At 43.8% G+C, this 25,416-nt stretch overlaps 2 protein-coding genes across 2 annotated transcripts; both read left to right on the top strand.

Moving 5' to 3' along the window:
- Window positions 1-1,237: 1,237 nt before the first annotated feature.
- LOC148102205 (homeodomain-interacting protein kinase 3-like) lies at window positions 1,238-3,446 on the top strand. Its single transcript, XM_087844493.1, has one exon. It carries the CDS (start codon window positions 1,283-1,285, stop codon window positions 3,137-3,139), a length of 1,857 nt encoding a protein of 618 aa, XP_087700619.1. The 5' UTR covers window positions 1,238-1,282; the 3' UTR covers window positions 3,140-3,446.
- Window positions 3,447-14,012: 10,566 nt separating this feature from the next.
- LOC148102204 (uncharacterized) lies at window positions 14,013-15,167 on the top strand. Its single transcript, XM_087844492.1, has one exon. The coding sequence runs from the start codon at window positions 14,013-14,015 to the stop codon at window positions 15,165-15,167; it is 1,155 nt and encodes a 384-aa protein (XP_087700618.1).
- Window positions 15,168-25,416: the final 10,249 nt, after the last annotated feature.

Raw genomic sequence — 25,416 nt, 5'->3', positions numbered from 1 at the left:
ATAACCACTAAAACAAAAAAATTAACCAAAGTAATCAGGAATAAATTGACGAAATCATTAACATTGTAGTGACAGAATAAGGAGATATACTGTAGATCATAGGTGTCAAACTCTGGCCCGCGGGCCAAATTTGGCCCACAGCCTAATTACATTTGGCCCGCCAAGCCATACCAAATTACTATTAGAGCTGGCCTACTGGTATTATACAGCTAATATATATATTGTTTAGTATTAAGCTTTGCTTGTTCCATATTCAGTTTTCCAGCAAAACTTATTTGAGTCAATAAGAAAAGATTCATTCTTATATCTGGAGGAAGATTTTTTTTTTCAATAAATATTAATGTTAGCCCGCGACTTTGTTCCAGTTTTGAATTTTGGTCCACTGTGTATTTGAGTTTGACACCCCTGCCATAAGTCATTGTTGATTTTGTCTTCACTCTCCATCCCCTGCAAAGCTGCACCTGTGATTCTGCGGCTGCTCGCTGATGAGCTGACAGATAAGATCTTTTCTTATCCTCTGCATCCTTACCCTATCACCTCTGCCTCCCACAGGGCGCCAGCCTGCCCTGTTGAAACACTATTTTTTTTCAGTGTTTCAGCTGAAAAAATAGAATGCCATTGATCCAAAGTAGAATGCCTTTGATCCCTTGTGATGTCATCATCTTGCTGAGAGAAAAAATCCTTAAGTAGGAGCTTTGCTCTGTTAAACTTTGCTGCTCAACGGACCTTGACCTGACAGTAAGCAAACCCTTTTGGAGAGTTTTGAGAGAATTTTGCGTTACTTAGCAATTCACTGACCAAGCCGACACATTTCACCATGTCAGCTAACCCATCCTTCCGCTCAAATGAGCTTGGAATAGTTAAAGGGAGCATTTTGGGAAACCACTACAAGGTAGAGGCTTTCCTTGGAGAAGGGGGCTTTGGTATTGTAGCCAAATGCCGCGATACCAAAACCAACCAAGCTGTGGCTATTAAGGTGAACAAGAGCCGCCCTGATATTCTGCAACAGGCAAAACTGGAAATTTTCATCCTGGAGCAGCTGAGAAGGTTGGATCCAGATGCCGCCAACATTGTTAAATGGAACGGCTTTTTACACGACGGAGAGCGGGTTTGCTTAAAGTTCGAACTCCTTGATCAATCCCTGTGGGACTATATAGGGGACCTGAAAAACCAGGGTCTCCCCATAAGCGAAGTCAGGCCGATTTTAGGTCAGCTCACAAATGCTCTGTCCCACCTGGGTTCTGTGGGAATAGTGCACGCTGACCTCAAACCTGGAAACATCATGGTTGTAAACCGCCATGAGTCTCCCATCAAAGTCAAACTTATAGACTTTGGCCTCGCATGTCCTGCATCTGCAGTGATGCCTGGTGACCGTGTGGGGACGGTTGGTTATAGTGCACCTGAAGTTATGCTTGGCCTTCCTTACAATGAAGCAAGTGACATGTGGTCTCTGGGGCTGGTAGCTGTGGAGCTTGTTACAGGGGTGCCACTCTACCCTGGAAATGAAGACTATGATGTTTTGAAATACATCATAGAGACTCAGGGTCAGCCACCAGATTATGTTCTAGACTCTGGCGTGTACACTGAAGACTATTTCATTGAAGACAACGACAACCAACAGCGCTGGACATTTAAGACTGACCAACAATTTCAGTACGAGACAGGATATGAGTCCCTGGAGACAAGATACATAAAACTGACGCGTCTCGATGACCTCGAACAAGTAATGATGTTTAGAAGAGGACCTGAAAATGGCCAACGTTTGTTTGTAAGCTTAATTAAACAGATGTTGGCCTTGGATGCAAACCAGCGCATAACACCGTCAGAGGTTCTCCGGCATCCCTTTTTCAACCCTAAGAGTTCCCCTTGCATTGACATGAGTGCTGAAAGACCACAAAACCCTGTGGTCTTTCAGCACCCTTCAAACTTGAAATGCAAGAGATCCGAGAAAATCAAATGCAGTTTTCAAAACTCGGTTGAATTTTCTCAGCAAGTATTCGTCCACACGTCAGCCAGCCCATCCTTCCGCTCAGATGAGCTTGAAATAGTTGAAGGGAGCATTTTGGGGAACCACTACAAGGTAGAGGCTTTCCTCGGAGAAGGGGGCTTTGGTATTGTAGCCAAATGCCGCGATACCAAAACCAACCAAGCTGTGGCTATTAAGGTGAACAAGAGCCGCCCTGATATTCTGCAACAGGCAAAACTGGAAATTTTCATCCTGGAGCAGCTGCGAAGATTGGATCCAGATGCCACCAACATTGTTCAATGGAACGGCTTTTTCCTTGACAGAGAGCGGGTTTGCCTGAAATTTGAACTCCTAGATCAATGCCTGTGGGACTACATACGGGACCCGAATAACCGGCGTCTCCCCATAAGCGAAGTCAGGCCAATTTTAGGTCAACTCACAAATGCTCTGTCCCACCTGGGTTCTTTGGGAATAGTGCACGCTGACCTCAAACCTGGAAACATCATGGTTGTAAATCGCTATGAGTCTCCAGTCAAAGTCAGACTTATAGACTTTGGCCTCGCATGTCCTGCGTCTGCAGTGATGCCTGGTGACCGTGTGGGGACAGTTGGTTATAGTGCACCTGAGGTTATGCTTGGCCTTCCTTATAACGAAGCATGTGACATGTGGTCTCTGGGGCTGGTGGCTGTGGAGCTTGTTACAGGGGTGCCACTCTACCCTGGAAAAAAATATTATGATATTTTGAAATTCATCATAGAGGCTCAGGGTCAGCCACCAGATCATGTTCTCAATCCTGGCGTGTACACTGAAGACTATTTCACAAAAGACAACTACAACTACAACCAACAACGCTGGACATTTAAGACCGCCCAACGATTTAAATACGAGACAGGATATGAATCTTTGGAGACAAGATACATAAAACTTAAACGTCTGGATGACCTCGAACAAATAATGATGTTTAGACGAGGACCAGAAGATGGCCAACGCTTATTTGTCAGCCTAATTAAAGAGATGTTGGCCTTGGATGCACACCAGCGGATAACACCCTCTCAGGTTCTACGGCATCCCTTTTTCAACCCTGGCCTCTCCAACAGGTTCCCAAGTATCAACATTGAAAAACCATACAGAGTCAATCTCCAGCATGGCATCTTCCACCCTGGACAAAAGTGATAAAAACACAAACTGGGGTTGGAAAGGATATTAACAGCAAATTACACTGGAAATATTAATTAAGCTGCTCCAATAATTATCACTTTGGCTTTTTTTTTTTTTTTTTTTAATTTTCACTCCCCCCACCCCAACCAGTCGCGGCAGATGACTGTCCCTTCCTGAGCCTGGTTCTGTCGAAGGTTTCTTCCTTTTTAAAGGGAGTTTTTCCTTCCCACTGTCGCTAAATGCTTGCTCATAGGGAATCTTCTGATTGCTGGGGTGGCCAAAACTCTAGGGGAACTAGCAATTCTTGTGAAAATTTAAAAAAAAAAAAAAAAGAGCCTACCAATATTCAAAGCAGAGCAGCGGACACCTTACCATCACATCAGTCCTTTAATCCGACCTAAAACACCATGTTTACAGAAATAAATTCCATACAAATTAGAAATAAATTGTTGTTTTTGATTGTTTATAAATATATAGTGCTACCCTTCAGCCTCCTAGTAGACATACCTGTGTTATAAATGTGAAACTCCTCCAATTTTCAGAAAAGTTGACCTCTGACCTTGAAGTCAAGGTCACTGAGATTTAAGCTTCACAGAGATTTTCAGTAGATACAACATTGGTATTGATTTGAAAAATCTACACAATCACAAACTTGGATGTCCACAGCGCCTTGCCATATACCAAAGATTAAGAGGTGGTTTTTTCTAGGTTTTAATAAAGATTACAAAACACAAATAACAAAAATGCCAACGCTATTGTCATGTTTGACAATGCTATTTTGATGTTGTCTAATGTAGTGCAAAAAAACAAAACAAACTCAAAATTTAATAAATAAAGTAAATAAGGTATATACTACATAGTATACAAAATTTTAGTGGTCCACAATGGGGTCAATGAACAGAATGAAGGAAGTAAATCTTTTATATGACAATGGTGTGAAAAAGCATTTTAATAATAATAATAATAATAATACATTTTATTTGAGGGCGCCTTTCAGAAACCCAAGGTCACCTTACAAAAAACACAATTAATAAAAGGAACAGTAGTCATAAAATACATAAAATAAGTTAAAATTACAAAACAGAGCGTGACAACAGATAAAATCAGCATTAAAGCGAATAAGCCAGTCTAAACAGGTGTGTTTTGAGCTGTGTCTTAAATACGGAAAGGGTGTCAATATTTCTTAGTGCAGGAGGAAGAGAATTCCAGAGCCGGGGAGCAGAGCGACTGAAAGCTCTGTTCCCCATAGTGATAAGGTGTGAGGACGGAACGGTAAGATGAGTAGCAGATGATGATCGGAGAGGGCGGGAAACAGTGGTGATATGGAGCAGGTCACACAAATATGAAGGAGCAGATTTATGGATACATTTGAACGTGAGAAGTAAGATTTTAAAGTTTATCCTGGCTTCTATGGGCAACCAGTGAAGCTGCTGAAGAACTGGGGTAATATGAGCACTTAACGGAGTACGGGTTATGATCCGAGCTGCAGAATTTTGAAGAAGTTGGAGTTTATGAAGGGACTTTTTAGGGAGACCAAATAGGAGGGAATTACAGTAATCAATACGGGATGTAATAAGACTATGGACAAGGATGGCAGCAGCATGGGGAGTAAGGAAGGGACGTAGTCGGTTAATATTACATAAGTGGAAGTAAGCAGACCGGGTTATGTAATTAATGTGAGACTGGAATGAGAGAGTATTATCAAGTATGACACCCAAACTCTTAACCTGAGGGGAGGGAAGGGTGGGAGAATTTTCAATGTTAATGGAAAAGCTGTAGGATTTGGTTAAGATAGATGGTGTGCCAACAAGTAAAACTTCAGTTTTATTACTGTTGAGTTTGAGGAAATTGGAGGAGAACCAGGATCTAATCTCAATAAGACAGTCTGAGAGGGAGGTAGGTGGGAGGGATGAATTGGGTTTAGAAGAAAGGTAGAGCTGGGTGTCATCGGCATAACAGTGAAAGTTTATATTATATTTTCGGAATATATAACCAAGAGGAAGCATATAAATAATGAATAAAAGAGGCCCCAATACTGAACCCTGGGGCACACCAGCAGAAACAGGATAGAGAGTTGAAGAATGGGATTTAAGTTGGATAAACTGAGTGCGGTCTGAGAGATAGGAGGTAAACCAGGCAAGGGGGGTGTGATTAATACCAATGGAAGCTAACCGGTTCAGGAGAATATTGTGAGAAATCGTATCAAACGCCGCACTAAGATCAAGAAGGATGAGGATGGATAGGAGACCAGAATCAGCTGCCATCAGAAGGTCATTGGTAATTCTTAACAGAGCAGTTTCTGTGCTATGATTGGGACAGAAACCAGATTGAAATTGTTCATAGAGATTATGGTCATTGAGATGTAAATGAAGCTGGGCGGCGACAACTTTTTCAAGAATTTTTGAAATAAAGGGGAGATTTGATATAGGGCGAAGATTATCAAAGTTATTGGGGTCTGCACCAGGCTTTTTGAGAATTGGGATAACAGAAGCCTTTTTCAGTGCTTCAGGAACAATTCCAGTGTTCAGGGAGGAATGAATAATATTGGTTATGAGAGGTGCTAACGAGGGAAGACAGGCTTTAACTCACACAGTGGGGAGAGGGTCAAGTTGACAGGGTTTTTTTTCCTATTTATTTGTATGTTTGTCACACTTAAACATTTCAGATCATCAAACATCATATTTTTTCTGTAAAAAGAAAAATCCTTTAACTGTCCAGTTTTCTTGATGTTATGATGCTTCTACCACTGGTTTGTCATTAATAAATCAGACTTTGGCTGCTGCAGCAGAAAAAGACAAAGAGAAAATGTAATCACACAAATCAGAGGTGCAGATTTACACTTTACCTGAAACAGAGCCAAAGTGCTTTTTAAATAGGTTAATGAATATTAAGTAATATAGGCTAGATGCCTGGACATTACTAGTTTCATTTGGGCCTTCTGGGCCATTAGTCCTCTGGCTTATTGCCAGTTACCAGCCAAATAGCTTGTGTATTTTATTATCTTAGTGTGTTAAAGATTCTAGTTCTTATTCTGGTCAAACTGTGCTTCATTATTTGTTTACAGCACAGCTACAGTTCCAGGTGACTTCAAGTCAAAAGGATACTACATGTCAATGGCCAGCAGCCTGTATTCAGTTTGAATATTGCAGTAAATGTACCTGGATCTGTTTCTATTGGGTTGTGAATTTGGTCTCACTGTTACATCCAACTTTTAGAGTGGGATAAAGACAAAAAGAAACAAGAGAGAATGGATTTGTAGTTAGAAATCGAAAGTTGCTTCTGTTTTGCCCACACACATTGATGATGATTTCACATCAATTCAATTCAATTCAATTCAATTCAATTTTATTTATATAGCGCCAAATCACAACAAATGTCGCCTCAAGGCGGTTATCAAATGTGGACAGAATATTAGCAGAATCTTATAATTCTCATAAGATTCTGTTTTTGTGTCATTCAATACAATGTGTTTATGTGTGACATACTGATATGAATCATAGTATCTTATGGAATTCCAAAAATGGCTGCCAGGACAGCTGCCACCGCACTGATGTGACACACTACAAATCAACTCTTTGATGCTCTGTGCTGAGTCTGCACAATAACCTGCACTTAAACATTCATTCAATATCACATACACATATATACATACTGTCCCTCAAGAAGACACTGAGAAAAAATAAAGAATAACATTGAGACTGTAACTTTGCCAGATGGTCACCAAACATGCTGTATTGCAAAAATGACTTTTTGTTCATTTGACTTTAGCTGATCTGACTTCGATTACACCATCGGGCCGGAGTCTTTCTGTCTGGAGTTTGTGTGTTCTTCCCGTGTTTGCGTGGGTTATCTCCTGGCACTCTGGCGCCTTCCCATAGTCCAAAGACATGCAGTTAGTGAGGTTCGGTTAACTGATTATTCCAAATTGCCCATAGCTGTGAATGTCAGTGCAAATGGTTGTCTGTCTCCATGTGTTAGCCCTGCAACAGACTGGTGACCTGTTCAGGGTGTACAAGGCCTCTCACCCAAAGACAGCTGGGATAGGCTCCAGCTCCCATGTGACCCTGAACTGTATAAGCGGAAGAGGATGGATGGACTTTTGCTGACATTGCATTAGCTCAAAATGCATCATTTTTTTTTCATCTGACCTCTTAATCATTGTCTGTGCATCTTTCTGCTGACTCTGAGTCTTGCAACAATCTCCTTTTAATCGCTAGATTTACAGATTCTTTTCTGACTGCATTCATTTGAGTGCATAAATTGACAATCAACATACTAAGTGACATTTTTTTTTATTTTAGGGTGTTTTCCTTCTGAGATTAATGTACCTGGGAATATTTTTCACAGTAATTTGCTGTAAATGTGATTACTCATATACAGTATAAGTCATGAGTAACACTGAAGAAAAAAGTCAGTATTCATGTGAATCAGCTCATACACAATAGACTTTTATGGCTTTATGTCTTGCGGTGAGTCTGCTTTGTCAGTCATTTGCCTTCTTATCACTTCCACATTCCTGTAAAGCATTGATCACTGGCACCACATCACTGGTAAACTCTTAAACAGTGAGGGAAGTGTGTGACTTCAGATCGTGATGTGGCTCGACCTGAGAGAGAAGTAGCTGTCACCTGCCGGAGTCACATGGACAGGAAGTTGGTCACTTACTGATTTTGTTTCACTTCCCACTGCCAACTCAAAAGCAGGAAGTCAGACCGATAAGCAAGAGTGACCACAGACAAGGACCAACTGTAAAATACAATACCACAAAATTAGTGCATGGTCACAGGCCTATATGCATCAGTTGACTGACCTGAGAGTGAGTTGATGATTGCGAAACATGATTCATGACCAAAGAAGTGCTTGCTTTGTTTCCCTTTGTGTGCACCACTCTAAATGAGCTTATTGTTTCACTATCTGCAGAAAAAGACTTGGCAGTTTCCCCCCGCTATGACCAAAATTCATCACATTTCCCACAAAAAGTTTTTTCATCAAAAAAAAGAAAAAGGCCTGATGGAAACAAAGGACTGCGCTCTGAGCTCGCAAATGGAATCAGCAAGTGCAGCGTCGCAGTTTGGAAATAATAATGCACACAGGCACACATTCAGATAATTCAAAGATTAATCAGTACCAGGAAAAGTGCTACACTGTGTGTCTGTGTGAATTAGAGAAAGAATTAATCACATGCGGCAGGCTGGCTGCTGTCCAAGCAATGAGAAACTCTGCGTGTTTCGGTTCTGTGAGTTCATCAGTGAAGGGACCTGCAGACTCGCAGTTAAGGATGTCCTGCTGGTAGTGATGCTTCCTTAAGGAAAAGAGACGGAAAGGCTGTCACACAGTGGTATTTTTGTCATCCGGACATGAGGATTTGTGTGTGTGTGGGTGTGTGTGTGAGAGATGTTCTAGATGCCACGCTGAATGAGGTTAAAAGTAACTGATGATTAGCATAACCCTTTTTTTCTACACAGTAATTATACACTCACTACAGCAGCAAACAGAACCTGAAGTAGCAGATCTGTCATGCTCAAGTTTGCGTGTAGAGTTAAACAAATGCACATTTCAACATTTACTGTGTTAGGACTTAGACACACGAGGATAGTTAGGGGTATAGTAGCAGTAGGTTTTTAAACTGTCTATTTTTTTTTACTGTCTATTTTTACATCCACAGCATTACCCTCAAGAGCATATGATTATATATCCTGGGTTACATGTTGTTGTTTTTTTGTGTGCTGTTTAACATAAAAAAAAAGTCATTTTTCATAACTAGCACGTCCACTGTGTAGTCTTACAATTAGAGATAGAATAGTGTGTAACGTCACCAGTTCTGTATTTGTTTGAAGCATTAAGGCAGAGAAACCTCAGCCAGTGTAGTTTGCAAAACTGTTCTTCATCACTTTTCCTAATCATGATTATGCATAGAGCTAACCTCAGCTGATTTTTTATTTGCATGTTGTTTACACAGAGTATACAATGATGATGTTGACTCTTTCACTGGAATATCGTTCAGCACATTAGGCCTCAATCACACAGGCCTTGAGATTGATCATTGACCCACTGGTAAAATCCACTCACGAGGGAGAAATGCTTTGGTGAATAGTTGCTGGAGGTTCCTGGGTCTCACCAGATGGTTCTCCTAAAAACCTTATTGTGAGTTGTTAGGTTGCTAGCAGATGCTGGCCAGAGTACCCATGCGGACATAAGGAGAACATGCAAACACAGAAAGGCCTCAGACTGGATACGAATCCAGGACCTTCTTGCTGTGAGTCAGCGGTGGCAGCCACTGCACCACTGTGCCGTACATTACCCCAAATTTTGATGGTAAAATCCACATTAATGTTTGAATAATTTGTTTGTGAAGACATTTGTGTGCAAAAAGTTGTCTGCTCCTGAATAAAGGACATCTTGGTTGTTAAAATATTCCTGACCAGCATACAGCATTGTTTACATGTCTAATCTCTAATCCGATGCACATCCTTTACCCCCATTCAAACACACAGACACACACACAGACACATTTCCCTCAATACCACAAACAGAGCATAGCCAATTAAGTAAGATGACCAGCAAAGCTTGGGGTTACTGGAAGCACACAAAAGGCTTTTGTATAGCTGCCTCAAAGTGACACACACTGGTTGAATGTATGGGAAAAGATTAACCATGCGTGCTTTACAATGTGGCCAGCAAGCATCAACAAGTGTGATTCACACGCATTGCACTTTTCTATATCTTCACAATACATCACATTAAAATCTATTTGGAGAACTGTTTGGAGAACTGCAGCTTGTAAAAAGACATTCATCATACATCCTGAAGGTTTTCATGTGTATTCGAGCAATGCTTTAGACAAATCTGACATTTCTATCATTTAAAACAAAGGGAAAAATGGAAACATTGAAAACTGTGGCCAGAAATGGAGGAAAATACACTGTAGTGGGGAGAAAGCCGATCGTGAAAGAGAAAAAGAGAGAAAAAATGCAGGAGATTGAGTGGCGTGGGGGGAAACTGGTGGGACAAAGACTGACCCTTCAGCAAAAAAGAAGAGAAAAATAATCATTGTTCAGGCACAAAAAGAATCACTACGAAATGAGACAAAGAAAAGGAAAACAGTAAGAAAAGAGAGCCGGGACAGAGAAGTGGGCACGTCTTGGCTCATTTAGACAGACAATAGTTGAATGATACAGTGTCTACACTGATAATAATTTGCCATATTTTGCACTGTTGTTAAGGAAACACAGAAAAGACAAGCGTGAAGTGCATAGCTTTATAAATTCATATCTTGTGGGAGTTCTTGTATATAAAGTATAGCACAGGAATTATCTTCTGAGTATAGCAGCAGCAGAAATTGTAGCAAATGTACATTTACTGCATTATAGGGCATTTCACCTTTTCCTTTTTCCTTTCCCTTTTTATGTTTGATTTCTAAGTTATGTTGGCCCAGAGATGTCAGTGTGCCTCAGCAAAAACAAAGCACCACTGAATAAAGAGCACACCTTCACTAATCTGACAACGCAGATGGCACTTAGACAAAATGCTGCAAATACAGAATTAAGCTGAAAACAGATGCAGTGTGCAGAGCCCTAAGAGCCACTCGGTGAACACCTGCCAGCTCACAAAATCCATACATAGAAGACAGCACGCATGCAAACAGAGACACTGACAAGCATACAAATGAAGACACTTGTTTTGATTCCATTACACCCACTGCTCCAAAATGATCTATACATGTCCTCATAGAACTGAATAATTCATCTTCACACACACAGGCACAAACACACACAACTAGTACATTCACCGGTGTTGCCCTCCAAAAGCATTCAGGGTCAAACCTGTGAGATTTAAAAGTCTGAACTGCATGACTATATAAGAGCTGTGAGATGGTTCAGAAGGTTGTTCGTCTTTCAAGCAATAAAGATGTTATTTTTTCTGGATATTAGCAAAGCTCATACAACTATCTGTTAAAAAGGGAAACAAAAATCTTGGCTTAGCAAACCAGAATTTCTGCTCACCCTTTCTGACCTTTGAGATATGCTAAGCTAACCATATTTTGCCTCTTGTGGTCATCTTCTCTCTCATGTGACTCTACAAAGTGAATAAAAACATCTGGCAAATGCTGAGGCGTGCGTTTGTTCAAGCGATCACATGATCATGTTATGTGGATCGCATGTAAAGCTCAAAAACCGGAGATGTCCTGATTCTTGTTTTTCATGCGAGATGGACGGGGGTGGGGGGGGGGGGGGGGGTGGTGATGCATCTGTTTCCTCCCTGTTCAGAGCAGGATCAAGGAACAAAGGTTACAACCCTTAAGGACTCGCTGGATTGATGTGTCTCTCCTCTTTGATGGTGACGGCATCAATAAGGAATGTGGGTCTCATCGTTCCCACTGAAGGAAATGGTCCACGACAAAGTAGTCATTACACTTTCCATTTAGACACAGAGAAAGGGAGAGTGTGCTGCCCCACCGTCTGACAGATAGCTTGCTACACAGAGCTATCTGCAAAGAAAAGGGTAGTTTATGGCATGTGTCTTACAAGGTGTTTTTGCATGTGTAGGATAACTCCACTTGCCAGAATTCAATACCTGATGAGCTAGTAAACAGTGACGACGACGTTTGATAGGTGCTCTCCATGTAATATAGCCTCCGGCAACTGGGCAAACACTGATCTGTGGGTGATTAGATGAATGCCAGATTTCAGCATTTGAAATAAGCTATGCAATCACTGGACCTGTCTTTAATAGCTTGCATTGCATCATGTTGAATGGCCTTTAATTGCACAAAGGAGTGTAGTCTTTATACCAGTGAGGACTGGGTGATCAGAATGTAAATTAATACTACCAGAAAGGATTGCACAACAGGTTCTGTGCACACATCCCATTAAGTATTTCATCCTGAAAATCTGTCCATAAAAGAAAAAAATAGCAGTCAGCGACGGTCACTGCTAAATCAACAGCTCTGAACTCCTTCTTGTCACATTATAACTTTATCTCTTCAGCATATTTTTCCAGTATGTGAGGTACTTCCAAGTAAAATTTGTGAATTTGATGGAAAACAACAAGAGTCAGGGTGTGAACTGTGTGATATGACTTCTATGAACTACTTTGTTAAGTTTAGAAACTACATCCTTGGAGTTTGGGGGTTACAAAGCTAACATTTCCCATCTGCAACAAAGCTTCTCTTCCATTTCCTTGGTTGCCATAATAATGTGTCCCACAACATTGACAACACAAAAATGGCACATTTTTTAAGGGATACACTGTGACGCCTAAGGGTCCGAATCAAGCATGTGAAAAATCGGAACTGAAAACATGTCGAGGCAGGCGATTGTGACGCTAATGATGGATTTGTGAGTGAGACCATACAGCTTGTGTGAGTGGCAGGCTTCCTCTCAAAGCTTGCTAAAGTCCAAATTGTATTTATTTATTTTACATTTTTATGCTTCCTAAAACTTTTTTAGGAATTTATAGATTAATATGCAAAAACACATTGTATGATATGCCTTTTTTTCTACCTTAAGATATCAAACTGTGTCCATTGTAAACACCAGAACATTTGCCAATGTGAATTTCTACTATAACTGATTGCTTAAAATTCTTTTTAGTACAAAGTCCCATTAATATACCTAAGCACCTTGTCTCTAAATTTGGGGAAACCAGCAGGGATAATTCAGCATGCAAACTAATGTAGCAGGGGCTCAAACTTCTGGCTCTCTAATTGGTAGTCGACCTGCTCTACCGCCTTAGCTACAGCCACCCTGTTTCTTAATTTAATTTAATGTAGCAACCATGAAAATAGATAAAGATATAATTTTCTAATTAAAAACTGCATTAAGCTGACAAGAAACCAGCAACCAATCACAATCCACATACCAAAGACAGAAAAGCCGCCAACATCACTAAGCCTCGATTATCCTCTGTTATGGACACGGACAGCTGGAGACACCATGGCCGAGTAGTCATTCCTGTTATACTTCTTTGTTGTGCAGTACTTGAACGATGTAACAACCCTTTTGGGTTATAGCACCACTAGGGGGGGTTGCCCTATTATTGTAGTAGTTGTGGGAGTCTCCTAGTGGGTGTTGTTGTTGTTAGCAGCGGCCATTTCATGCTGTACATGTTCAATTCTACGAGGAAGTACCTTAATGTTGTAACGACCTGGCACCGGCGACTACCGAACCCCGGACATGTATGTACGGACAGAGTAGAGCCGTGGAGACCTGGCTCGTATGGTCTTACGTTGCTGATAAGAAATAAAGGTCTGTTGTTTAACTTAACCGACTGGCTTCGAGTTATCCGGCTAACCTCCACACCACATGCCCACTGGACCTGCTAGCCGCTCCTTCCTCGCCAGACTGCTGTTACAAAGTGGCGCCCGAACATTGTTCTCTGGATCTTCATCGTCATCCGGACCGACAGACGGTGGGCTCGGATATATTTCCCATGTTTTTCAACGATCGACACTTCGGCTGAGGTGGCGTGTTTTTTTTTTCTCTTCGTTTGGCTGTATTGGCCGGGCCGATAGGACCCCGTGAAGGAGCTGACTCCCCGCGATTTCAACGATATTTGCAGGCGTGGAAGACCACCGACCCATCGCTTGACACGCTCGCCTGCCGAGGGAGAGTACTCCGTGAGTAACTGTGCGGTCCGTCGGACCACTAACTCAGTGCTATTGGACCGTTACGACATCGGCGGTGCTAAAGCTAAGGCTAACGCTACAGTGACTTTGACTCAGTGTTCATTCAGAGGGACGTGTTGTTTTGTGTGAAGCATCGAAGCATCAGAGTGTGCACGGACGCTTTCTGTCTGACGGATATTAACGCTTAGGTACTGTGTGTGAACGCTCTTTCACTTTGCCATAACTTTTGTGGGAGAGGGTGGTTTCGGCCATACTTTTGAAATGGCGTCCCACCCAGACACAGGGAGCGAGGGAGACGGCTGCGACTCGGATGCTGAAGCTCCCAGCCTGACAAAGTACATCATCCCTCCCGCTACCCCTCATGACCTCAATCTTAAGGTGGAAAGCTTGCAGGAAGAGGTGGAGAAACTGCGAGTCTGCTTGCACGATTCGCTGGAGCTACAAAAGAGCCTTCTGAAACACTTGGATGGTGGCGCGAGAGGGGAACCAGGGGAGCAAACATCTCCTCAGAGAACCCCCAACCCAGTGGCTTTCTCCACACCATTCACACAGAAAGGGATTAATGCAGAGCCCCCTTCGCTTCTCCAGCGTCAGTCGGCAGAACTCTGCAATACATCGAGGATGATCGCCGCAGCGCTGCACCAGGCCAAGCTGGAGCCGCCAGTGTTCGCTGGTGACAGCAGAGTGTCACCGGAGGAATGGCTCCAATCAGTGGACAGCTACAGATCGTCGCTGCGCCTAACCGACTCGCAGGTTCTGAGTGAGCTCCCTCACTTCCTCAAGGGAGAACCCAGTAAATGGTTTAGGGCCCTCAGCTCTCACATTACTACATGGGCACATTTTTACCAACTTTTTGAATCAGTGTTTGTGTCAGCTGATAACCAAGAGCACGTTTGGCGGGGCATCCTTGATCGCGTCCAATCATCGGAGGAGCCCCTCCCAACGTTTGTAGCTCACATGCTCGGCGAGTTTAATAAGCTAAGATGCCCGCCGCCGGAGCATGAACAGATCGTGCTCATATGTAAACATTCATTGGAGAAGTATCGGGTTGCGTTGTACGGTACGCCGGTCCCATCGGTTATGGACCTACTGCTTCGCGCGCACGAGCTCCACACAGCCTTAGGGCCAGTTGACCGCTCAACCCCTACTTCATCCCCTAGTGTTGCAAGCGCGAGAGAACCACATTGTTTTAAATGCTCCCGCCCAGGGTTTACCACACGCACGTGCCCAAGTTGCACCTGGGTTGCCCCAAAAGAACGAGGTGCTACCAGACCCAGGGCAACCTCCCACCGACCTCTCCCAGGCCCACCGCCGGGCCTGGAACTGGTCGATGATGAGGGGCTGGATTCACTGCCGACAGCTCGTGCGGCCAGTCAGCAGTCGGGAAACCCCCGGGGGGGGAGGACATTTCAATGAGGCAGCCCTCCCCCCATTCGCAAAGTATGCCTCGCCCGCATGATGCCCACCAGATTGTGCAAGGCATTGTGGGGCACATGGAAGATGTAGAGTCTGGAGCACACTGGAATACTCCACTGAAAGCCAAAATTAACTTCAACTCGGTGGCAGTAGACGCTACGCTAGATACGGGGGCATCCCTGTCTGCTGTGCGGGCTGAACTCATTTTGGAGAACAACTTGTCTCCCAACAGAACCCACCAGTGGATGGGTCCACCGGTGAGCCTAGTAGACGGTGCTCGCTGTCTCCCGGAGAGTGTTACATGGCTGCCCATAGGGTTCCTGAACAAAAGGTTTTACCACCGGTTTGCTGTCATCCGCAACTTGTCGTCCCCCTTTGTCTTAGGGATGGACTTTATGAGCAGGGCCTCTTTGACAATCCACATCCCCTCAAGAACCGTAGTTATGGGCGACATTCCATGCCCAGGCGCGGATGAAGAGGAGGGTTGCTCAGTTGATATGTTGAGCGATGATAATGTCATTATGACGCTTGACATGGTAGAGCCCTCGCTGGAGACCAAAGCTCTGGAGGCAAACCTAACAGATAGTCAGAGAGAACTATTAGTTGTCCTCCTTGAACAATTTAGCAGTATGTTTGATGGACATTTGGGTCGCACGTCTTTAACTGAACATGTGATCGACACGGGAGACGCGAGGCCTATTAACCTCCCCCCGTACCGCACCTCCCCTGCAAAGAAACAACTCATTGAAGATCAGGTCCAGAAAATGCTGGAAGATGGCATAATTGAACCGTCCATGAGCCCATGGGCCGCACCTGTCGTGATTGTTAACAGGTTGGGCGCTGACCCACGGTTCTGTGTGGACTTTAGGGGGCTGAACCAGGTGACTCAGAAGGACTCGTACCCCTTACCGCGGGTCGATGAGTCTCTCGACTTCCTAGCGAGAGGTCGATTCATTTCAACATTGGACCTAGCGAGGGGTTACTGGCAGGTGCCGGTCTCAGGGGACTCACGCCCTAAAACAGCCTTTGTTTCCCATTGTGGGCTGTTTCAGTTTCGCGTGCTCCCTTTCGGACTCTGCAACGCACCAGCCACCTTTCAGAGGCTGATGCACAACGTCCTCAGCGGCCTTGTTTACAAGACATGTGCTGTATACTTGGACGACATCGTGATTGTGTCCCCTACCCTCGAACAGCATTTGTCGGACCTGCGGGAGGTCCTCGAGAGACTTAGGTCTGCGGGCCTCTCGTTGAAGCTCAAGAAATGCCAGTTCTGCCTGAAGGAGCTCACCTTCCTAGGCTACCGGGTTACCCCGGATGGCATTAAACCGGACAGTGACAAAATCAAGGCTGTGATGCAGTTCAGAACTCCATCCTCAATGAAACAGGTGCGGCAGTTTCTCGGTCTGACGGGGTACTACCGCAGATTCGTAAAGGAATATGCTCGCCATGCAGAACCTCTGCACGCCCTGACAAGGAAGGATGTTACCTTCCAGTGGGAGGACAGGTGTCAGGAGTCCATGGACTTCCTGAAACAGAGCATTGCAACAGCGCCTGTCCTGTCACTCCCCGACTTTTCCCGGCCTTTCTTCATCCATACAGATGCATGTGACCTGGGCTTGGGGGCGGCCTTAATGCAGAAGGATGCAGAGGGTAGGGAAGTAGCGGTCGCTTACGCGAGTCGAGCTCTTCACAAGGCAGAGAAACCATACTCTACGCCAGAAAAGGAGTGTCTGGCTGTGATTTGGGCTTTAGAACACTTTCGTCCCTATGTGGAAGGGCTTCACGTGACGGTCTTGACTGACCACAACAGCCTTAAGTGGCTGATGTCACGTCCAAACCCCACCGGCCGGTTGGCGCGGTGGTCCCTGCGCTTGCAGGACTTTGACTTTACCATCGTACATAAGGCGGGGGTGCACAACAGGGTGCCAGACGCTCTGTCTCGCAACCCACTACCTGCACCAGAGGGTCCTCCTATTGAAATCTTGCCAGAGCATGCTGTCATCTGGGGCATGGATCTTCGTGCCCAGCCTCCCCTTTTGTTAGAGGACCGAACTCAACTAAGGCAGCTGCAGTTGGATGACCCAGGTGCAGGTCCAAAGCTCCGAGACCTGGAGTGTTCCCCCGATCTGGGTTCGGACGTCAGTCCTTCACCGTCCTTGGTGGTCAATGACGGCCTACTCTATTACCGAGGCCCGAAACATAAGCGCAATCTTCGGCCCCAGGAGGAGCTGAAGCTGTATGCTCCTACGGCTCTCCGGGGTACCCTGTGCGGTTATTATCATGACCACCCTACAGCAGGTCACCTGGGGATTGCTAAGACACTAGCAAGAATTCAGTCTAGGTTTTATTGGCCCAAGTTGGCATCTGAAGTTAAACGCTACGTCTTGTCGTGCCCAGTATGTCAACTCACAAAACCCAGTCAAAGAAAGCCAGCGGGCTTCATGGTCCCCATTACGCCCCAGCGACCCTGGGAATACGCAGGGGTCGATTTTGTTGGACCACTACCTCGCACCGCTTCGGGGAACTCGTACATACTGGTCTTCGTGGACTACTTCTCCAAGTGGATCGAAGTGTGTGCGGTTCGGGATGCGACCGCTCGAGTGGCGGCCAGTAAGTTCATTAACGAGGTGTTTGCTAGGCATGGGGCCCCTAGATACCTTATTTCGGACAGGGGCTCACCTTTTGTCAGTGAGCTGTTTGATTCTGTTCTCTCCACTCTTGGGTCCACCCACCGCCTCACGACGGCGTATCATCCGCAAACTAATGCGACCGAAAGAGTGAACAGAACTCTCAAAACAGCCATCCGCGCCTACGTGGGCGATAAGCACGCGTCATGGGATAAGTTCATGTCCCAAATCTGTTTCGCGCTGCGCTCAGCCCCCCATGAGAGTACAGGACTCAGCCCTGCTATGATGTTGTATGGTAGGGAGCTGGAGACTCCCCTTGACTTGCTTACTAAGCCGTCTGGAGAGAGCGAGGAGTCATCCATGCCCTATCCGGAGACCCTTAAAGCGTCGCTTCAGGAGGCCCACGATCGTGCCAGGGAGACACTGGCTCGCAGCCACGCTAGGCAGAAACGCTACTACGACCTGAGACGCCGACCGATGACCTATGCAGTCGGAGACTTGGTGAAAGTCAAAGCTCATCATCGATCGGACGCTCAATCTTCCTTCGCAGCCAAGCTGGCACCCTTGTTTACAGGCCCCCTCCAGGTTACTCAGAAGCTTGGGGAGGTCAACTACAGATTAGCCAAGATTGACACTGGTGAAGACGCAGGAGTCTTCCATGTCGTGAACGTTCAGCCATTTTACTCCTGGGACTCCACATCTCCTTCAGGGCACCGGACTTCGGCTCAGGAGAGCCTGGATGAGACTGAAACGTGGGAACAGCCCTCATCCCCGAGTTCAGGGGGTATCGAAGCAGGCGGGCACCCCGCTGAGGGCGCCGCTGAGTCGCCACCGGCTGAGGGGGAACACTATCGTTTGAGACCCCGCCGGTGCCCCAGAATCACTGAGGGTTGGACTGCTACCAGGTGGACTAACCGTCATCATACGGACAGACTCAATGTTGGCTGAGGATTGGTTTCATACATGTGCAGGCTGTAATTGTTCTGTTCATAAGGGGTGATTACTTGTTCTGTTCCACTGAGCCCTCGTCATCGTGGCCCGTGAGAGCCTTTGTTTGGTTTTCTGTTGTACCGATTTGAGTGACCGGTTGTGTTGTATGTCTGACTGTTTCCCTTGTCTATGACCATCTCTGGAAGATGGATTGGCAGTAATACTGCATGTTCTGTATTGTTTGCTTCAAACACTAAGTTTGTTTATTGACTGTACCCATGCTGTAAGGTAAGGATGTCTAACAATTCCTCCACAACCTGCTTACTACCTAATGTAACTATGTATAGTGAAAAAGGGTAGCGGGAGGAGGGTTACCTGGGTCCGGCTGAGGACAGCCTGCTAATTGCCGGGGGGGTGATGTAACAACCCTTTTGGGTTATAGCACCACTAGGGGGGGTTGCCCTATTATTGTAGTAGTTGTGGGAGTCTCCTAGTGGGTGTTGTTGTTGTTAGCAGCGGCCATTTCATGCTGTACATGTTCAATTCTACGAGGAAGTACCTTAATGTTGTAACGACCTGGCACCGGCGACTACCGAACCCCGGACATGTATGTACGGACAGAGTAGAGCCGTGGAGACCTGGCTCGTATGGTCTTACGTTGCTGATAAGAAATAAAGGTCTGTTGTTTAACTTAACCGACTGGCTTCGAGTTATCCGGCTAACCTCCACACCACATGCCCACTGGACCTGCTAGCCGCTCCTTCCTCGCCAGACTGCTGTTACAAAGGGTCACAAAAAGTGAGCGGGAGTGTTTTCCCTCATAAGCCCCGAGGTTTGCTGGAAGAGGATCCAGAGCAAAGTAGTGCGTTTTTCTCTGCTGTTTCGCATATCAGAAAATGATCAGTAAACTAAATTTTTGGCAACAGTTTTGAGTGATATTGCAGACAATAAAGCTCAGATAGCAATACTGCATTCGACTGCATGATTGCTTGGGTGCTTTACTGAGCTGTCAGGACTCTTTGTCTGTTTCTGTGGATTGCTTTCCCCATGCTGTGTCACAAATACTAAAAAGCAGCTTTAAGTTATGTTTTTGCCAAACTCACGAATGCTAGCGTTAGCTTACCCTTCCATCTGAGTGTTTAGTCTGAGGTGCACTGTGCATATGTCAAGCCTTTCGCTGCCAAGGATTCTGAACTTGGTGTTAATCAAGTTTATTACTTTGTAATGCATCAAAATGTTTATGATACAAAGTCCACGCTGCTCTGAGACTGAATTTTTAAGCAATTAAAACACTCTTGGCCTCGTGTGCATTAGAGGAAACTTTGCTTTACTGCAGCCCATTAAGTTGCTGCTCTAAAGTGTGAAGATGAGGTTGTCAAGTATAAAAGAGGACTGCAGACCAAACAGAACAACCCCAGAAGGGCTGAATGAAATAATAATAAACACTGACACAGATGCAGCATGCAGTGCTGGCATCAAGATCGCACTTTTCAGCAGAACCTCAGACTTAAGTGCTGAAATTCAAAGCATTTGTTTAATATAATTAATTATAAATAAACAAAGAACAAGGATCACATCTGTTCAGCCATTTAGAGGGTCATTCACATGCTGCTACTAAATAAAGTAAAGCCTTGTTTAGAAATAAATAGTGACAACATCAGCGTATTTCCTTATCCACGACGTGTAAAATCAACTAAGGAGATATTTTTTGCTCCTCTCTTCCCAGTGGCAGAGTCAGTCTCTGAGTCTTCATATCATCTATTACTGCTGGAGGCCAGCGTAATTGCACAGAGCCCATTTTCTGATTCAGCGTTTCTCCGGTTTTAGAACAGCAATCAGAACTGTCCCACGGCGATCCAGTTTATCGCTGCGCTCACTTCGTCTTATTTCAGATGATGTGAAGTGAAACACGGAACGATGGGCGGTTATGCTCCAAGGCCGCATCAGGGACAAGTTTTTCTCCATCTTGCCTAATCATGCTGTCTGCAGCCCACGGGGGTCATCTTCCTCCTCCTCATCCGCTGCTGAGGTTTGCACAATAGGAAGATTTTGTCTCTTGTCTCATCACTCAGGATCGTCTCTTATTTGAAACAATAAAGATCCCATTAATCACCCTCAACCGGATTTTTTGCATTTATTAGAATGGAATTGGACATGTATTCCATCATATTTGCATCTTATATCTTATATCATGGTTTCTTTACTTTTTAAAAAATAATAATCATTTCTAAAACATTAGCACACATGCGGCCATTTGCCCATTTATTTATTTTAAGTCCAAAGCCAAAGCAGATTGATTGGAAGGTTTTGCATAAAGGCCCATTTGTAATGGCTCTGTGGGCGAGCTGATGAACCGCTGTAGCATTTCGATTAACTTCTAACACACCACAGTCGCATCGCTTGATTAAAACTACTTTCTCAATTTGGGAAATGGACTTTGATCTTGTAAGACGGAGAATAAATGCATTCAAACATATAAATGTAAGTTTACTCTCTGTTTTTAATTTTCTAACGTTTGAAGATGGAAATGCTAATCATCCAGTGATGAATGAGCATAACTCCAAACCAGTAACCACCAGTGGTGGGCTCGTTGTGCAGAATATCAGCCCAATTATGACCCAGTCCTGTGTAATATAAAAGAAAACCAACAGTGCATCTGGGATGCCTCACAAAATCCCCACAGAAAGATTGCTGTGTTTCTTCAACATGACGCTGCCAAACCCAAAGTTGCCATTTGTCCATATATTAAATTCCTGAATCATCCCACAAATGAGTGTGAGGAAATGAGCTGAAGACTGAAGACAGAAAGAGATGACTTGACTGCAGTCACTGGTTAGACTCAAGGTCCAAATCCTCTGAAAAGAGCCCCCTCTGAAAAGAGTAATAGAGCAGGAAAAACCTGCACCTGTGGCTGTTACATCAACAAATGACAAGTAATCAGTGATCCCTGTTGTGACGGGGCTTACCAGACACACAAAAACCAGACAGGAATTTCTGGTCTCTCTAAGACAGGTGCTTAGCAAGACAGCAAAGCCCTTCTTTCTTATCCTTTTCGTGGCCTACTTAACTGAGGTCAAGAGCCTGAATGTGAGAAAAAATGCAACACAGAGAGTGAGATGGAGATATTATCCAGGCCACCCACCGTCCTCAGGACCGATGCCTTGTTTTTCGTTCTTCCGAGTAACTAAAAGTGGGACAATGTGCCAAATTCCCCTCCACAGTTTGTCAGCTGTTTGTTCTGTGTTCTGAGCTCTGTTTAGGATAAATAAGCAACGATTTTCTATTTACTAGATTAATGCAGATAAAACCTGGGCTTTGTCAGTTTCCTGGGAACCTGTTTTGGAATTCCCAGACAGACAGGAAATCCATATAATTAATAAAGCTATTGAAAACAGATTAGAGACTTGTTTTGTTACTATGTGCCCTCTCTCTCCTTATTTATAAGGCGTTATAAAACCTCTGTTTTGTCACTGTTTTGTTTTTCATGAGCGGGCGTCTCCCATTCTCGGTGATAGTGACTCTGGACGATCGTCAGTTCTGCTGAGCGTGGCACTCTGAAGCGAGCTCTGCTTTTAATATTCTCGCGCTTGTTGTGGTTTTTCTAACCCTGCTCTTAATCTGGAAGTTGTTTGATATGTGATGCCAAAGCGCTCCAGGGTTTCTTGTGGTGAGTATGGATGTAGAGTGGTATGTTCTTTATGAATCAAGGATCGGCTAGATGGTGTGGGAGCTGGGACAGCATTTCCTGTGTGGGTTGATGGGAACTTTGTGGTCAAGCTGTTTTGTTTTTTTCCATCTCTTTATATGAGCAGCAGACATTGGTGCAGTGATGGATCGGACATGACAGCTGCCCAAACTGTAGACCACTTTTTGCATTTTTCATGTGTCTGTTGCATTACTTGTGGGCGGGCACTACTTTATGACTCTCCTTCAGAAGAAAGTTTGAGTGACTTTAAAGACCTCATTAAGCTTGGTTGGATGGTTACTGTAACTCATTAATTCCTACTTTGGCATGGGTCAGTGCATGTGTATGGAATCAGAAAACTAGTGTGAAAGCTATGAACACGATTAAGGAAGTGAGTAAAGTTTACAGTGTCAAGTATAACTGTATGACAGGCAAGGCTGGACCCGAACGCAGGACTCAGACACAAAAGGATAAAGTGAAAGAAACAGTGTTATTTTTGTGACTACTTAAACATAAAAGCACTAACAAACCAAAACTCAGAAACAAGAAACTAGGAGCAAAAAACTTGAAATAAACAGGAATTTACCACTAGGACTTAACAAGGGAGACGAGGGAAACACGAAAACACAGGAAACGGGGACAACACGCAGAGGGAGACTGAGGACTTACTCACACAGGATAACAAGAGGATGGGCAGCAGGAGGAACAAATCAGGCATAACGAGACTAGCGAAGCAAAACTGAACACAATGCACGTGAGACACAGACTACCAAAATAAAACAGGAAACACAACACAGAGACACAAAGCTATGGAAAACACAGACAAGACCAAGAATGCCGGGATACGAAAGGGAACCGACTAAATGAACAAGTAACTAAGAGCTAGAAATACAAATGAATAAACTAGGAAGCTAGAAAAGCTAGATACACGCAACTAGAAAGAAAATACATAATAAACCTAGAAAAAAACCCAAATCACAAAGACCAAACAACAGATCGACCTTCAAAAGAAAAAAAATAGTTAATGAACAGGAATTGTAGCATTCCTTGTACAATGGTAATGTTAACATGCAAACGAATGGTGTGTAGTGTTAGTATCTCAGTTTCTGTCCTCACAAATGCGGCAGAAACAAAGTGCAGCAGCTACAAATATACATCCTGATAGTTCCATAACAAAATTCAGAGTTAGTATAGTATAGAGTTAATATAATTCACCCTATAAGCACTACGAACATTATCAAATGTTATAGCATGCAGTTATTTTCACATCACTATATTCTGTAGCATCATATTTAACACACATGAGAATAATATCCCTCCCAGCTCTCAGCAGGAATGCAAAAGCACTCCTAACAAACATATACTTACACCATGGAGGGTTCACTCACTCATCATTACAAGGGGAGAAAATTGATGCTGTTTTGGTAGCTGCAGTCATTAGAGAATGTAAGACTGTAATGATTTATATCCTCCAATCTGCTGTCAGAGCTTCATCTCACTCTCTTCCTCCATCAGCACACGTAATTATTAATCATCACATTTTAATTTAGCATCATAAACACTGACCTCCACTCAGTGTCTGATAATAGCTATAAAGGGGAGCAGGTGCTCTCATCGTCTTAATGCAGTAATGCGATCTCTCGGAGAGACAGGTTTTAAGCGAGCGGTTTCCCACTGTCATCTCTTCAAATCCCACGGGGCAAAAGTTACGCTCAGCTGAATTATTAAAATGGACATAAGTCTGAATGATTTATCATCAGGGGATTTTTTGTATTTGTCACCTTAGATCACATGTCTTGCGTTTTGTTTTCCTAGGTGTTGTTTGCAGAATTCGTCTTCCTGATGTTTTGCATTTCTAACGTGCTATGTAAAACCACAGTGTAAAAGACCTGCTCTGTTTCTCGAGGCTGAGATAGAACGTGGCATACGTGACAGGGAAGTGTCTTGTCAGTTAGTCCCCAAGTGTGCAAAGTCATCCGTGTGGTCAACCATCAGCCATATAGCCCTGAGTGCCAGATGTGGCCTGATACATTATAGATGACAACAGTGTCAGAAAACATGATTGTCTGCTGCACATTGTCCCTTCTTTGCCCAACTCTAAAATCATTTAGCACCTTATTTTGTTTGGTTTTTAAAGTATTACCAAGTATTTACTGATGTTTTGTAGTTTCAGTCTAGAGTTTGGCAACTCTTGGGAAAACACATTTTTAATTTAATAAGAGCTTCAACAGATCTTTGCTTTGGCATGGCTCTCAGTTAGTGGTTTCTATTTTTAAATCATATTTTCCCCAACTAACAGAGCTGACATAACTTCTGGTCTCTCTCATTTCTTGTAGAGAACATTTGTAGAGGCCTATTTAAGGGTAAGTTACAAATAGATCACTCCATATTAAATCAAACGATTTCTAGAATAGTTTCTGCTGGATCATCTCCAATTTGTGTAAAGACTTTATGGCACAAAGTTTGAACATATATAAGGAGTGCTGTGATATTTTAGCTTCATATATCAAATGCTTTTCGAGATTTTTTAATAGTTCAGAGGATTTTTTTTGCACATTGAAATCTGAAAAACTGATAAAGATGAAAGTCTGACATTTTCACAGGTCTGTGGCAGGACCTGGATCTGTAATGCACTCCCAAAAATGGCATGAACGCGTGTCAATAGAAGGTTATTCCAAAAAATGTATCTGGAAAACTTTTTGGTATATGAAGGTAAAATTTCACAGCAATCATTATATATGTTCAAACTTTGTGCCATAGCATTTTTATGCAAATTGGAGATGGTCAAGCAGAAGGTCAGTGTGGATTTGAGACAGAATGATCCAAATACGATATGGAGGCAGTGTGATCTGAAGCAACACTCTTTTTCTTCTTTTCTGTGTCTGAAAACAAGTGCTAAAGGGAGTAAGGCATACATAAAACAGATCAGAACATTCTCAAAATAAATAAATAAACACAAAATGAACGCAAGTTGTCTATATATGTTGCAGCTTTGTCTGAGTGTGTC

The sequence above is a fragment of the Neolamprologus brichardi genome, chromosome 7, assembly GCF_056152115.1.
Source record: "Neolamprologus brichardi isolate AB-2024 chromosome 7, ASM5615211v1, whole genome shotgun sequence".
NCBI lineage: Eukaryota > Metazoa > Chordata > Actinopteri > Cichliformes > Cichlidae > Neolamprologus > Neolamprologus brichardi.
The sequence above is the reverse complement of the archived record's forward strand: the minus strand, read 5'-3'. Positions and strand labels throughout refer to the sequence as shown.